At 51.0% G+C, this 15,208-nt stretch overlaps 1 protein-coding gene across 1 annotated transcript; it reads right to left on the bottom strand.

The window, feature by feature from the left end:
• Positions 1–1,497: 1,497 nt before the first annotated feature.
• On the bottom strand, positions 1,498–10,244 carry BMP3 (bone morphogenetic protein 3). The gene is made up of 3 exons (XM_057382500.1): positions 9,452–10,244; positions 4,615–5,504; positions 1,498–2,801 (listed from the first exon to the last, which is right to left on the bottom strand). The coding sequence occupies exons 1-3, from the start codon at positions 9,774–9,776 to the stop codon at positions 2,610–2,612; spliced, it is 1,407 nt and encodes a 468-aa protein (XP_057238483.1). The 5' UTR covers positions 9,777–10,244; the 3' UTR covers positions 1,498–2,609.
• Positions 10,245–15,208: the final 4,964 nt, after the last annotated feature.

The following is a 15,208-nucleotide window of genomic DNA, read 5'->3' as shown; positions in this document are numbered from 1 at the left end:
AGCACAAAACAGTCAGCAAAATAATTAAAAATACAAAATTAAAAAACTAGAAAAAACCATAAACATGACAACTGTGCATACCCTGAGGACAGAAGTTAAAAGTCTACCATGATAAAAAAGATATATCTCATTAGAGGGAGACTTTTACAACTACTAAATTGAAGATGACACATACGCACTTATAAAGYTGTAATATCGTTTATTTCTGTGCTCATGTATAGTAGCAAGCGTATAGAAAGCAGTGACAATAGTAATATTACACCACAGTTACTGTAGAAATACGTACTAATTTAAACCAAAAGAAAATACATTAAAAAGAACAATTCCCCTCATCTCCAATGCTACAATAAACAAATACCTCCTCTATACACACCGGTCTATGGGGTTTTACTTCTAAACCTTTTTCAACCATCAGTTTCCATCTCTGCTCTCTGGTTCCATGTCTGTGCCCTTTTTTATGGCTCCTTTCCCATGTGATTCCCTCGGCCCTGCCCAGCTCTGTTTGCAATGTGTGGTCGGTCACTGCTGGGTTCTGTCTGGGATTTCCAGCACACAGGGAGGGCTCAGTGTCAATGAATTTCTATCCCAATTMRTGTCACTGGCAGTAGAGATCACAATGCACACCGGGACAGGTTCCAGTGKTCTACACTCACCCCCTCCCTGGGAATTTTGGGCCATTTTTGGGTCCCTTTGTGGGAGGGCACCCAGCGGGACCCCACTCGTTCCCCACTCACCTGCTCCTGCAGCGCAGCGGGGCTGTCCCAGGGACATTGGGGTGTCACAAATGGCATCAGAGCTCCCACAGCTCCACCCCCTCCCCAAGCCTCGGTACCTTGCTCCTGCCGTACCTGCCCACCTCGCCTGAACCCATGGCACCCAGCCCCACCTTCATCCTTCCCGACAGTCTTTCYAAAGCCTCGGGAACAGGCACTGGGCTGGTTCCACAGTGCTGGACCCAGGGACAACTTTAATGTTCTTGGAAACATCTGAATGCCACACAGGAAAACACAGACTTGGAGTTGAAAAAGTGATTTTATTTCATATTTCTCCAGAGTCCCTCGCAGAACTTCCACATTGCTGAAGGAAAACAATCCAGATCAGACAAGGTTCTCCATCAGGAATGAAACAAACCCTTCACTGTGGTTGCACCCGTCCTTYGGAGCTGCACTACAGTCCTGGCACTTCATCCTTGCACTGACAGAGAAAACTGCATGGTTTAAAGAGGGCTGAGATAAAGAAAGATTACATTAGGAGGACAGGAGTGCCACAGATATAAAATATATTAGAAGCGTCTGTAAAGGTTTCTTTCCATATACAAAATAACTTTTCCTTTTTGAGGGTGATTTACATTTTTTTTAATTGACAGTCTGTACACATATAGACCCTTTCACAAGAAATCACTTAAAAATGCTGGTTTGCCAAGCAAAAAGGAGTCACTAAACAAACCATCAGAGTCCTGCAAAGTCCCAAGGCTTTGTTCAGAGTCCAGGGTGCCAGCCACTCTTCAGGAGCAGCCCTGCCTTGGGAGTGATGCTCTGCTCCTGATGAGTTTGGGCCCTCAGAGGATCCCATAGTCACCTTGCCAACCAAATCAGAGCACTGGGTGCCCCGTCCAGTCCTTTCCTGAACAGCTCATGGAGGGTGCCTTCATCACCTCCCTGGGCAGCCCTACCTGACCATCCTTTCCATGAAGAAATGAGTCCTCATGTCCAGCCTCAACCTGCCCTGGTGCAGCTTGAGGCTGTTACCTCTGGCCCTGTTGCCTGTCACGCAGGAGGACAGGCTACTCCACATCCTGGCTACACCTCCTGGCAGGGAGACAAGACACAGATTATTTGCAGCTTTGTTCTAGAATATGTAGTGCCCAAGTCACACTGAGTGTGCTATTTTTATAGCCTCAGTCTCCTGAGTTCTGGGAGCAGAAAAAGTCTTCCATGAAAGAAACAGCTGACTGACAGTTGTGCACTCAGCAGCCCTGGTTTGAGTTCTGCTGCCCGAGGGCACTGAGCTGCACTTACCTTCATTAACAAGAATGTGTCAATGAAAAGGAACTCCCACACAAGGTGGGTGATGTGTTGTGCCAAGGAGATGCATGTGCAGGTAGGGCTATCTATGGCTTTTAGGGTGTCAGATTTGTTTGGCTTCCTTGCTGTACTGCTCTATAACGTAAGGCAAGAAGATCAGCTTTAAAATTAAGACTACTGCATGTCTAACATCCCCCTGCCGTTACTCACCACAAGAACAGACATAAGAATTAACAGCCTATGCAGCTCCCAAAATCTTGTACAAAAACAGATCAGTATGTCCTTTGGGCAGTCTCAAAAATCTGCAAATTCTTCTTTCACCTCTCAATTTCAACAGGTACAGTCACATCCCATTCCTGAGGCTTGTGTTGAGCAAAATCACACACAAATGAAGTTCATGCTCACCGTCCTTGAAATTACTATTCAAAATCCATTCAACTTCTGTTTGGATTCCTTGCCACGATCTCTTTTGTGTCCCAAGACATATTGGCAGTGCAAACGCAGAGTAGGCACGATGAGACCCCCGGCCGCCCCTTCCCCAAACACCAGACATCACCCAGGCATTACTGGAAGGCCTCCGAGGTGTTATCTGCATGCACAGGACTCCACTATCATGTTGGGGTATACCTTCAGAACCACGTTCTTGTTTTCGTCCAAGAATAGGATGCTGAGAGCAGACATTTTGTCAGGAACACAGCAGGGCTCAGGAATGCCAGGAACGACTCCCACAGCTCTCACGATGCTCTGGATGGTGGCGTGGTTGGATGGCTTCATGGCCTGCAGGAGAAAGACACGGCAGAACATCAGACTGCACCCGCACTGCAATAGATTCACACTCTCTGCAGTAAAAGGGCTTTGTTGAGGGGCCCTGAGGAGAGCCCCCAGAAGGGACATCAGCCTGCCCTCCACCCTTTCCTTGTGCACTGGAGCTGCCCTGAGCCAGCCGCCAGGAATGCCAGTCTGGGCTGCTTCTTTGGGCCCTAGAAGCCAGTGTCCATCTACCGCCTTCAGCTCCCTACTGGGATGCAATCTCGGGGTCCCTGTGGGCTTTGGCTGCCCAAGGGGTACCTCCGGGCTGGGGTGGTCTGTCCTGAGTGATCTGAGTTACCCACAGGCTGTAACTCAGTTTTACAGCTCATGTGGCAGGGAGGCAGGGGACATGTGGACAGGCTGTGCTGGTAGGGGAGCCAAACAAACAACATTTGTGGACTGGGAAGTTTGGGCGGTGGAACACAAAACACAGCAGGAAAAAAACAAAAGCGGGTAAAATTCGTGTGAAGGAGAGAACAGGAGCTAACTGAGATCCTATTTCCCATAGCCAGTAGCACTGACACCAAAACCAGGGCTCCAAATATGCCATGGAACATCTCACTCTGAGTGTTCTCCCTCAGATATGGAATGCAGTCAGTCAGACTCTGGCACAGCCATGGAAGGCAGGTTCGTAGCAGGGGAGGCTGAGAGGGGCAGCAGGAGAAGAAACCTCGGACCTGCCTCCACACGGCCAAGTGTGAGCACGCCTGGCTGAGGCCAGCCACAGTTGCCAAGTTGCACATGCCCTAGGGAGCCTGGCTGCCTGCGGAACATCCTCACAGCTGAACGAGGAGCCAGGCACTCCATGGCACTCAAGAGTTCTCCTTCCTGACACGACAGGGTGTGCCAAGCCTGCAGCTCGGCGCCTGCAACACCCTGACACCCACACAGTGACAGCACCCAGACCAGCTCACTGCAGTCAGGGCAGAGATAAGGCCTGAAAATCTGCAGCTGACAGCTGGGGCTCATCTGTTCTTACTCACCCAACAGGATGGTACCTCCAGGAGATGGCTCTCAGCAAGGGAACATCATAAACCCACAGGCCCTGCTCAGTGGGCCAGAGGATCCTGCTGCAAACATCATCTGAGCTCTGATGTGGAGCTTTAAAACCTCAGACTCTGCAACTGGAGGTGGTGAGGCCAGTCACCTCCTGCTCTGAGGAGAGGAGCCTGCCCTGCTCAGCTTGCTCTGTCAGGGTGCCATCCCCTGGGTACAATCTGTCCCTTGCTCAGCTTGCTCTGTCAGGTGCCATTTCCTGGGGTACAATTTGTGCACCCATCCCTTTCGGAGCATGACTCCCTTGGTTCTATAAGCCACCAAAACCCCACAGATATTTTGGAAGCAACCCCTCCAGCCTCACTATGGCAGGAATAAAGAGGGAAGCACATGCTGCAGGTGTGACTTGTGCATACCCCCTCATTTTAGGGCAGCCTCAAATCCCGCATCCTGCTCTCAGTCTCAGTAGCCTGCAGGGCCCCACACTACCAGCAATGACACCAGACATTCGCAGTTCACCTACCTGGGTCACAGGGCTGGGAGCACATCAGCCTTGTTTTATGGCAGTTTGGGCTCTGGACAAAAAACTGGGAGCCATGKTTTTTTTTATTTACCTCTCAAGTTTATTTTGTTACCCGATGTTGTCACCAGAGCCCGCTGCTGCACAAGTGGCTCCTTGACCCACAGAGCCATATCCTGGCACTGGCTGCCTTTCACTGACATGGGAAACAGAATGCCCAGGATCCAGTAACAGAGAGTGAAAAAGCATCAGTGAGAACCATACCTTGGGAATTGGGAACTGGCATTCCCCAGAGCAGTAATAAGCGTCAAAGGACTTGGGGGAAATAATCCACTCGCTCCAGCCGATGTCTGCAAAATCCACCTTGAGGTAGCGCCGGGCGCAAGACCTCGGCTCGTTCCACTGCTTCCTCCTTGCCTTCTTCAGGGTTTGCTCATCGAAATGCAGAGTCTGGCTCTTCTGCAGATGACTCTTCCTCTGCTTTTTCTTGCTCCTAGCTCTCTCTGCTGACTGCGGCTGGAAGCTCTTATAGGGTTTGCTGCCTACCCACATCTTGCGCTCCCCGTAAGGCTCCTTGGCTCCTGGCAGCTCGTTGTTCTGGAGCGGCAGCAGGGTGTCTACGGAACGTTTTCTGCGGCCATCCCTCAGGCTGCTCCTTACATGCCTTCCTGCCTTGGGAAAGGCCCTGGGTCCTTGCAGAGTAGAGACAACGCTGTCCAGTTCCGAGATAGCGGAATCGTTGGCGTAAATCAGGATGTAGGGCTCATGGGATGCCCTTTGCCAGGGCTGGTGGCTGCTCAGATCCATTTGAACACCCATCAGCAATTGGTTGTTCTGCTTTGCCTCGTACAGGAGCTCAGTGATATCCTTCCACTGCCAGGAAAGGCTCTCCTGGTAAGCAGAGGAGACATTGATAAGGAAATGCCCCAGGCTCTGAGTCGGGCTCCCAGCTGAAGGATAGGTCCAAAGTGAAAGATTAATCTGAATGCCAGGTTTGCCATGCCTGTGATGAGAGCAGCCACTGGACTGGGAGCAGTTCCACTTCACCTGCAGCAGGTCACCGATGTAATAATGCAACGAAGCTGACAAGACGTTTTCAGACTCTGTGAGCGATGTCAAGTTAAAAACGTACATCTCCTGGCCTCTGGGGCGCCCTAGTATAAAAACAAGCACTTAGGCAAGAATTTGGGCATTTGAAAATGTCATCCAGAAAACACATAGGCTGGTCAGACAGTGTTTTGGCTAAGTCAAATACTCACCATGTACCTGAAATTTCCCTGCAGAATAATCAATTACACTGGGAACATTTAGGCAGTATATCCAGGACACTTCATCATTTTTCATGCCAGAGTTGGAAGGCATTTACTAATACAGCTGAAGGCACACACRTGGGACCACAGCATCCTCAGTAGTCCCAAGAAAGCCAATACAAAAATCAGATTTGCAGGGTAGCAGGGTGGCACAGCCCCTTGGGTCACTGCAGGGACAAACAAGCCAAGGACAACCCTTCTGATGCCTGGGATGTGCCTGTGCCATGAGGTTCAGGAGGCTGCCCCAAGCACAGGTACCTTGCGCTAACCCGGAGATGAGCCCTGACACAGGCTGGGCTGGGAAACAGAGGGGTGACTCTAACCCCCAGAACATGTACCAGCGCCAGAGGTTCAAAAATTTGGGCTCATTGGCCCAAATCATAGYTTAATGCCTTTCAAGTCCCTAAAAACTGCCAGGATACTGCCACTTGCACTGTGCTGCTAGCGGTGCAGCAAAAAAAAAAAACCCAAACCAAAAAAACATGCAGAAAAAAAAGTTGCAGTCTCCAGCCTGAATGTTTTTAAAGCTCTTGTTGCAAACATAGTCCTGATGTTAGTGGTGCTCAGAGGGGCCGGCATTTGGCCTGGACTGGTTTCCGCAGGCCGCTGGCAGCTGGGGAGGTGCTGCGTTCTCCATCTGCGCACCACAACAAAGAAAAAAAAGGCCTTGTGAAAGGCAGGAGAAAGTAACTCCAAACCCACAAGAATTGGCCTAGGGGCAGGTGTAACACCTGAAATTACTTGAAATTCAGTCAATAAAAAAGAGTTTAGGGTAATTTCTCCCTGTATAGCTTTACTATAACACCATTAAGAGACCTTCCAATTAAAAGTCAAGATTCATTTGCAAGACACGTTCCTTAGGCCCTGCTAGGATTGAAAGTGTTTTAGAAGCAAACCTTGTCCACATTGGAGTCTTTTATTCTTGCAGTCTCTTTCCTTTTTCATGCTGTATCTCCCCTCCAGATCCTGAGCTGGGCAGCGATCAGCACACAGCACACCGCATAAGGGCAGTGCTGGGGCTAAGAAGGGTTTTAACCTTATTTCTGCCAGCCACGGGTCAAGTGTCTGGCAGGAGGAAAGGACAGGACAGTCCTGCACAGCCACTGCAGGGACAGGAGTGCAGCCTCAGGGAGGGTTCCCRTGCCAGAACCGCCTGGGTGTGCTGCTGCAGCTCACATCCACCGAGCTGCTGCCTGTGTGTCTGGTAGAGCCACGGGGGATGGAAAACACTCACTGCTGGGCACCCAGAGGTGATGAACTGCAGAACCACTCACTGCTGCCACAGGGGACAGAAAACACTCACGGCTGCAGTACCCACAGGTGAAGAACTGCCAAAGACCTCTCCAGAGCAGCACAAGGACTACCAGTGCCATCCCAGAAATGTCTGGCAACAAAGAGAGGAGCTGCCACAGAAAACACAGGTTGACCATGCCTTGATCCAAACAAACAACATAATCAGAGCAGTTAGGCCCAAGAGAGAACCGTGTTCTTCAGCTAGGAACAGAGATGACTCTGATCTGACAACAGATCCTACAAGCTTTTGGTTTCACCACACAGCACTCCAGGCTTTCAAAAGTTTTTTCTACTGGGTTACCTGGGTGATTTGGGACAGGCCTTTCCCATGTGCTGCAGAAGCAGAAAGCCATGCAGAGGAAAAGCAGGGGCAGAAAGCTTCACAGCTACATTTGAGAGCTGTGTTTCAGAAAAGGAAGAGTTTTTCTCCAGCAAACTGGAGTCAGACTAAATTGCAAAGGTAAACTGCAAATGAAAGCACTGAAGGTTTGCCTCAAGGCCTCTTGCTGGAGGAATCCTCTTGCTGCTGGAAGTTCTAGGGGAACTTCTGCTCCTAACAGACAAAAAGCTGAGTCCTCAAGGCGCTGGCAGAGGGAATGGTAAAATATGAAGAGGTAACAGCAACGTCACGTAATAAAATAACTGATGCAGTCCCACTAGGGACAAGGGAAAGATCGCAGGAGACCGAAATTTGGGGCCAAGGAGTGCAGAGTCAAAGCAGAGGATCTCAAGACAAAGCATCTTGAAAGAGGAATACTGCTGGATGTGCCATTCTCACTGCAGGGCTCATCAGGCACAAGGAAGAATTCAGAAAATGCCTTTCCATTCCAGCCACCATCCTGAGGAACATCTGATATAAAACACCTTTCTGCCATCAATAATCACACAAAATAAACTGCTGCTGCTGCCAATGGCAAGAGAAAKGCAACAGCTAACTGGTTATATCTTTTGCATAACTACTTATTAAAGTGTCAAAAAACTTTTAAAACCAATTGATTGCTTTRGCACTTGATCTGTCGAAGTATTGGAGGAGGAGGAGGGAAGGGATTAGCGAGCAGTGTGTTTATAGGTCTGCTGCCACCCAGCATCAAGTGAGAGTATAAATATAACAATAAAAAACAGAGATGGGATTTCAACAAACATCATTCTAGGTTTAGAACAATAAATGGCTTAATCAGATAAGCGTAGCAGAGAACATATTGGTGGGACTATTAACGACCTCCCCTTTGTGGGGGGGGGGTTGAAGTTATAACCTCCTCCCTTTTGGTGAGGGAGTGTTTAATTCAGAGACAGTGATGTACAGGAGACTTTATACAGCAAACAAGTCATTTCAGAAAGACAAGAGAGATCCTCAGTAATAGCAGCTAAGGAGTCTCAGCTCTCCATCCTCCAAACCTGGGGTACTGACCCCTCTAAAGCCTCTCCTGGGGACACAAACACCTGCAGGGTTGAACCCTAAGACACCAAAGCCACTCCGTGCCTCACTGTGTTTGATCTCTGCGCAGAGCCGCCTTGTAAAACACATTGTTGCCTTTGAAGAAGCAGAAGTGATGACCCACAAAGAGACCTAAAGGAAGCCTGCCACCCAGCTCTGTTTCCTGGGACAGAAAGAATTGAGGCAAGTCACAGAAACTCACAGATAACTCTCAGTTTTACTGACACACACTTGCCCAAGGAAAAGCCACTGGGTCAATGCAACAGTGTAATGCAAAGGAAGAGACYGGCAAATGGGCCTCTGCGTGTGGCATGACAGCTGTCTCACACATAGCAAGGTTCTGGGATGCACAGATTAGGGAAGGACATGCCAGAAACCATTTAGGTTCTGGCAGTTCCATTTAGCCCTTGCAGAGTTCACATGCACTAAAAGCAGAAGCGGGAAGGGAGGGGATGCAGCATCAAGGCAGTGCCWTCTCTTTCTGCTAGGACAGGGCTCTTTTGGGATGCTGGCATGTTAAACATGCAACCGCCCCCCGTTCCCAGAAAACATTTTTACATTTTCACCCATCTACCTGTGCATGCCAGTCTGTAGTTATAGAACAATGGAAGTGTCCCTTCCAAAGATGCCAAGATGAAGTATTCAGTACACTCAAGTCATACTTCAACTGAACTCACCTGCCAGGGCCTTTCATTGTGAGTGCTATGACYACTTGTCAGCGTGAGAGTGCTGCAGGCAGCCTGAAGGCTCCCAGACCATGTCACGGCTCTGTCACACCCAAATCAGCTCTTGGTTCCAACAGAGGCCACCCGTGCGGAGCACCACTAACGGCGGAGACAATTCCCTAATGACCCAACCTCCCTGGCACTGTACTCAGCCATCGCATGGCAGTGATGCTATAAGCAGTAAGGCAATAATCAAAGCACAGGCCATAACGAGGCCATAACGTCAAACAGGACAGCCCYGCAGCAAGCGATGCTTCTCGAACTTCCTCATCTCTTCTCCTAGCCCGAGCTCCCCGGGCCCTGTCCYGCCGGGTCCCCCTGGCCCGGTGCGCACTCACCTGATGGCAGCGGACGGAAGCCGCGCACCGTGTTGCCCCGGCGGAGCGAGGGCCCGGCAGCTGCCGGCGGCTCCCGGCCCCCGCGGTACTGCTCGTAGAGCCGCAGCATGTGCTCCGCCACTCTGTCCGCCGCCGGGCGCCCGGGCCGCCGCTGACCCGGGCTCTCGTCACCTGCGGGCGCGCGGGCGCGGCTCCCCCGCACGGCCCCCGGAGCCGCCCGGCGCCGCAGCCCCAGCCGTCGCGGCCGCGGCGCGTCCCCCAGAACCAGGCACAGGCAGCCCCAGCCCAGGCACAGGCACAGCACCCAGCGGGCCGACGCCGCCATCCTGCCCCTCCGCTCCGGCGGCGCCCGAGGCCCCTCGGCGCAGCGGGGCCAGCCCGGGGCTGCACGGAAAGTTCGCACGGGGCGTCCCCGCTTACGGGCAAGGAAAAAACGGGGGCAAAGAAAAAAAGAGGAGAAGGGAAAAAAATGGAAAAGAAGCGGGGCGGAGGAAAGGTCCACGGTCGGGACCGCCCTCCCTTCCCGGCGGGGAGCGACGGGTTTTATTCCCGGCCGTGCAGGTTGCTGTCGCGGCAGACGCGGCGGTGCTGCTCCCGGGCACGGCCGCCTTTCGCTGCCCGCTCCCGCTCCGCGGCCGGGAGGGAGCCGCCCGGTGAGTGCGGAACTCCGGCGATCGCCTCGACAGCCCTCGCTCCGGCGGGGCAGAAGTGCTGGGAATCGCCACCCCGGAGAAGCGCGGCCACGGCACGGAAGGGAGGGGATGCTCGCTAAACTCCATCCCCCTGGGCGGACAGCGATCGAGGCGGAGGACGGTCCCCTGCCCGCCTCTACCCAGCCCCTCCCAAAGGCCGTGCAATGACATGATCGCATTAAAAAAATTATTAAAAAAATAAAAAAAAAATCACGAGTGGCAGGGCACTCACCAGTCTCCCCTGGAACATGGCAAGGCTTGGCTGCGAGTGGAGCCCAGTCCACCGCGGGCAGATGGAAGGGACTGAGATCTAGGATGTTCCCCGAACTGTGCTGGGGTTCTGCCTGCCCCTCCTGAGTGCCAGCCACGCTCAGTGACCCTCGGCCTCCTCACGCCCGGTCRGGACTGGCACAGGTGCCCTCAGCCGCCTGGAGCCCGTGGGAAGGGTCGTGCACCCACACAAATCCTCCTGCACTACAGCAGGACACAGCAAGGTGGGCGTTCCTTGCTCGGCTCAAACAATTCCATGGGCCTCTCACATTTGCTGCTTTTCAGCACCAAAAAGACAGAAATGTCTCAGCCCTGCTCGCCAGTGCCACATCAGCACACAACAGCCCAGCACACATTGCACCGTTCCCAACAAAATCTGCTCTGCAACACAAAAGGTGCCTCATCTGTACATCGGGCAGGGAACGCACGGGAGGGGGAACAGGAGCCTCGCTGCAGTGTCACAGTTGATCAAGGTGTTGGTTCCTAAGAGCGGCTCAGTTTCTGACGTGAAGAAGGGAGACCAAAAGATTGGCCTGCAGATGAGTACACGGAGCGTTTTCAGCACAGGGCATTCGGATTTTCCACGAGCAACAGAAAGTGTATCATTAGCCAGCCCTGAATACAACACTGGGACACAGTGGRTATTGCCTCTCCTGTTACCGATTTTAGGATTGGCAGCATGGATTGGTACACAGTTGCTATAAGCCCCATCTGTAAGTACCAGCACAAGTGCCCACCGGCAGGCAGCGAGCAAAGAGAAGATTCTCAACAGGAGTGCAATGATTTTGATATGCTCCCACACTCGAGGGCTCAGACACAACCCCCGGCAGTGACTGATCTGCAAGCAGCCCTGAGGCACCGAATCTGCCATGTTCATCTCACAATACCATCCATAAACGTGCAAGCACACACCGTGTCAGTATCAATGCTCACATCACCATTACCTCCACTTTGCACTTCTCCAGGTAAGAAACACACAGGAGTGCAATGTAAAAACTATCAGTAAAAGTGAACATAATTTATAAGTTCATCATTAAAACATTAAAGTATGATTGCTTTATTGGACACAAGTAATAAAACCAATGTGGATTCACGTGGAAATAAAACAAAAATATTTAAACTGCTAGCTAAAAAATTCATCAAGAGCAGCAGTGGCTGCTGGCTTATATCCATGGCAGAACTGTCAATCCCAAAGAAGAATCTTTATGCGACTGAGAACTACCATTTCAGTTTCAGTAATGTTATTTCCTACTGTTGAAAAAAGCAGTATTTAAAAAAACCCAAGCAATAACACGCCACAAGTCCTTAACTAAAAACTGGCATAATTGAATCCTGTCCTGTGCCTACAGTGCCAAGAGATTTGTTGAAAGAAGGGGATCTTTTTTATATCTCCAACACATCCTCTGAGCCGCTTCCTGACTCTTATGATCAGATCACTGTAAATCAAGAATTGAGTTTTAAAAAAAACAAAATAAACCCTCAGAGATACCCCTGTGCGTATCTGTAACACCATTCTCAAGCAAAGGGGGATTAGACAAGAACTACTTTAAGTTCATTGTGGAAGCTCAAGCATCCTATGGCTGAGCTTTTATTTAAAATCTTTTAAGTGTTAGCAGAGAGGCTGTTTATGCAAAATTACATTCAAATTTGGCTCCTAGAACTTCATCCCACCACTCAATTACAGCTAAGTGTCTAAAACAGAAAGGTAGCCCTGGACAATCCTGTTACAGCCAGCACAGAGAGGGAAAGAGAACACTGGGTGTGAAAGAAAAAAGYGACTTCTTGGGGCATGAGGAGCCTTTCCCAAATCCCCGTCTTCAAACAGCTGCGCAGTTCTCTGACCATGCCACGCAGACACACGCTGGGTTTAAAAACCCCTCACTTTATGGATTGCCCCGGTGACACGTCAGGACACTCATTACACAGAGTTCTGCAGCTGCCAAAGTTTACAAATGTCCCCCATTCCAGAGATATTTACATGGCAGAGACTTGTGAGAACACAAACCAAACCAGGGCATGTAGGGAGCCCCTCTCCAGAGCTGACAAACTCGCACCTGACCTCTACAGGAACAGCACTTCCACCTTTTCTGCTGTTCCTTTTCTGCTTCTTCCACACAAGTGCCGCAACACCTACCACACACATCATCCCCTCCATGTACAGCATAACCCCAGGCTCCATGGGACCTCAGCAGCTCCATCCTGATCACCACAGTGTACAGTCTGTAAAACAACCTGGCCTTTTAATTCCTTACCCCTGGCACACAGCAGGCTTGAATCCAAATGAAGTTTATTTCAACGGTGAGCAAGTCCTATGCCATTGTAAGGGGCAGCCTCACCACCCTCCAGCAGCCCCTTCAAAAAGAGGCTATTTGAAACCTCCACCAAACACTTCAAGGTTTTCACTTTTTCAGAGCTCACCACAGAACGCACAACCAAGTGATTGCAGTTATTTGTTCCCTCCACACAAGCACTCGGAAGTCTCAGGGAAGAAGAAACCACAAATACTCCTTCTGGGGGAAATTAAATAATTCCATATTTGCATAACAAAATGCTATTAGCACAATGTGTTCGGCATGCGAAGGCCAACACCACACTGGTGCTGTTTGTTGCGTGGCTCTCAGCTGCTGCAGAGTTCCCTCAACAAAGCAATCCCGGCTGCTGCGGCTCCCCCATGCAGCTCTGCTGGCTGTCATTGCACAATTCCCTGCTGCAGCTCCGCCCCGGCCGCCTGCACTGCCCTCTGTACATCTGCTGGGCTGTGCCACATGGGCCTCTGTGTGCGCTGCCAGCGCTGGGCTCCCGACACCGAACTCTGAGCAGCGACACCAGCTCTGCCCCAGCGCCGCGTCCCCAGCCCCGCAAGGTCACAAGGTCACCACACTCCTATGAGGACCCAAACCTCGGTTAAGGGGAGCCATCCCGCAGCCAGAGACCTTCCTTGTCCCTCCTGCCCTGGCTCAGGCTGCCCTGCAGGACGGCTGCACTCTGGTGGGCATCACTTCATCAGCTATGAATGAGAACACTGAGCAGCACGGCACGATCCAGCAATGGCTGAACTGTGCTCTGTGATCCAGCAATGCTTGAACCACGCTCCCTGCTCAGCAATGCTCAGAACCACACTCCCTGTCAGCAATACTGGAACCACGCTCCGTGGACTGCAACTGGCCAAGCCACCTCTGCCATTATAGGGAAGGAGCCGGCGCACGCTCCGTGGAATGTTCTCGCTCATGGCCCCAGGGACAAACAAAGAGCACAGCCTTTCATGAGGCAGGCCAAAGTGGGAAGCCCAAAGCAACCCCCCTTGCGTGCAGCCATTCCCTGGATTCCCAGGGCTGGCTTTTCAAGGCTCGACAGCTAGGCTGCTGTTTGCTCAGGTGGCCAGCGGCAGCCTTGCCCCCAGAGGASCCTTCCAGCAGCATTTCTTGTCTCGGGCCCCAGCATCACAAGTTTCTCTCATCACAGAGAACCTGTGCTGCAGGAGCTGTACCAACTGTGCCAGGAGTTCTGAAATAAAACACCTTGAGTGAACAACAGCCAAACAACAGGAGCGATGCTGTCCTTCCGTGCAAAGCCACGTTCTACAATCACAGCTCATCCACGTGGCCACAGTCGGTTCAGCACCTGTGTTTTTGTTTCCTTTGCGGTGGGAACTGTGGCTTGGCCTGCACAGCCTGTCCCTGCCTGCTTCACAGAGAACTGCCCAAAGGTTTTAGTCATATGTGATCTCAATTCCATATGTGGGGAAACAGACCATCACAACAACAGACCCTAATGTTGTTGCAAGACCAAAGATCCAGACTCCACATAAAAAGAACAAAATTATGATTTTGGTCGGGTGCTGAAGAAATATAAAAGAATTGAAAACATATACAGGCTAATGCAACCTGCAGACCCTAACCAATGCACACAGTTAAGATGCACTGGAAAAACATGCACAACTCTCCCCACCGGTACAAAATCTAGATTTTCAGGGATCCACTTGCCCATCAATGCCCAAAACCACGGGCACTGTGCAAACTCTGTACCTGCAGTAGATGTCACAATCGGTGATAATAACAGATTCTCCTTTAAGAAAAAAATGGARATACTTCCATGCACCTTAAGTTTACAGCAAGAAGTGTCTTGGACTGGACAGTTTGCATTTGTTTCTGCTAAAAAGCCACAGGACCTAAGAATATACACAGGAGGCTTTCATGTGGTTGTCAGTCCTTGGAACGCTTCTCTCTTGCTGCCCGTGTATTTGGTATGTCCACTTCACTGCTGTCTGCTCAGGGCTGAACAGCGATGAGATGCTGGGAACAACACCAGGGACCTTCCAGGGAAATGCAGGGTAACATCACTGACCTGCCTGCCTAAGAAAATCAACCTTGCCTTTAGAACCACCCTGCAAGCCAGACCAGAAGAGCTTGGGGACAGATTTCTACTGAGGACAGAGAGCTGCCACCAGTAAATATTGGCACAGAATAACAGGACATAACCTGGGAGCATTTGTGGCAACGCTCGGGGGTCCTTGACTTGGGATGTCACAAGGGACACAGAGAAGGCAGAGGGGTTTCCTGAGCAACCAGCAATCCCAGGAACTGCTGCTGATTACCATATTCCTTCACTGCAGAGATCACRGCTCACGTTGTCTCAAACTGTGTTCACTGTCCAAGCCAGCAATGATCAGTCCGATTTTTAAAGGTCAGGTGCTGCGCCAAGGTGACCTGGAGAAGCATCCCAGTCTGCTTTTATAAAGCGGGGTGTCCTTCCAAGCCAGTGCAGCAGCAAACTCAGCGTGACTGCCACCACATTA

Source organism: Malurus melanocephalus, unplaced genomic scaffold, assembly GCF_030028575.1.
Source record: "Malurus melanocephalus ecotype Western Australia unplaced genomic scaffold, MMel_1.1 scaffold_571, whole genome shotgun sequence".
Lineage (NCBI taxonomy): Eukaryota > Metazoa > Chordata > Aves > Passeriformes > Maluridae > Malurus > Malurus melanocephalus.
Note: the sequence above shows the minus strand (reverse complement) of the source record. Positions and strands in the feature narration are given on the sequence as shown.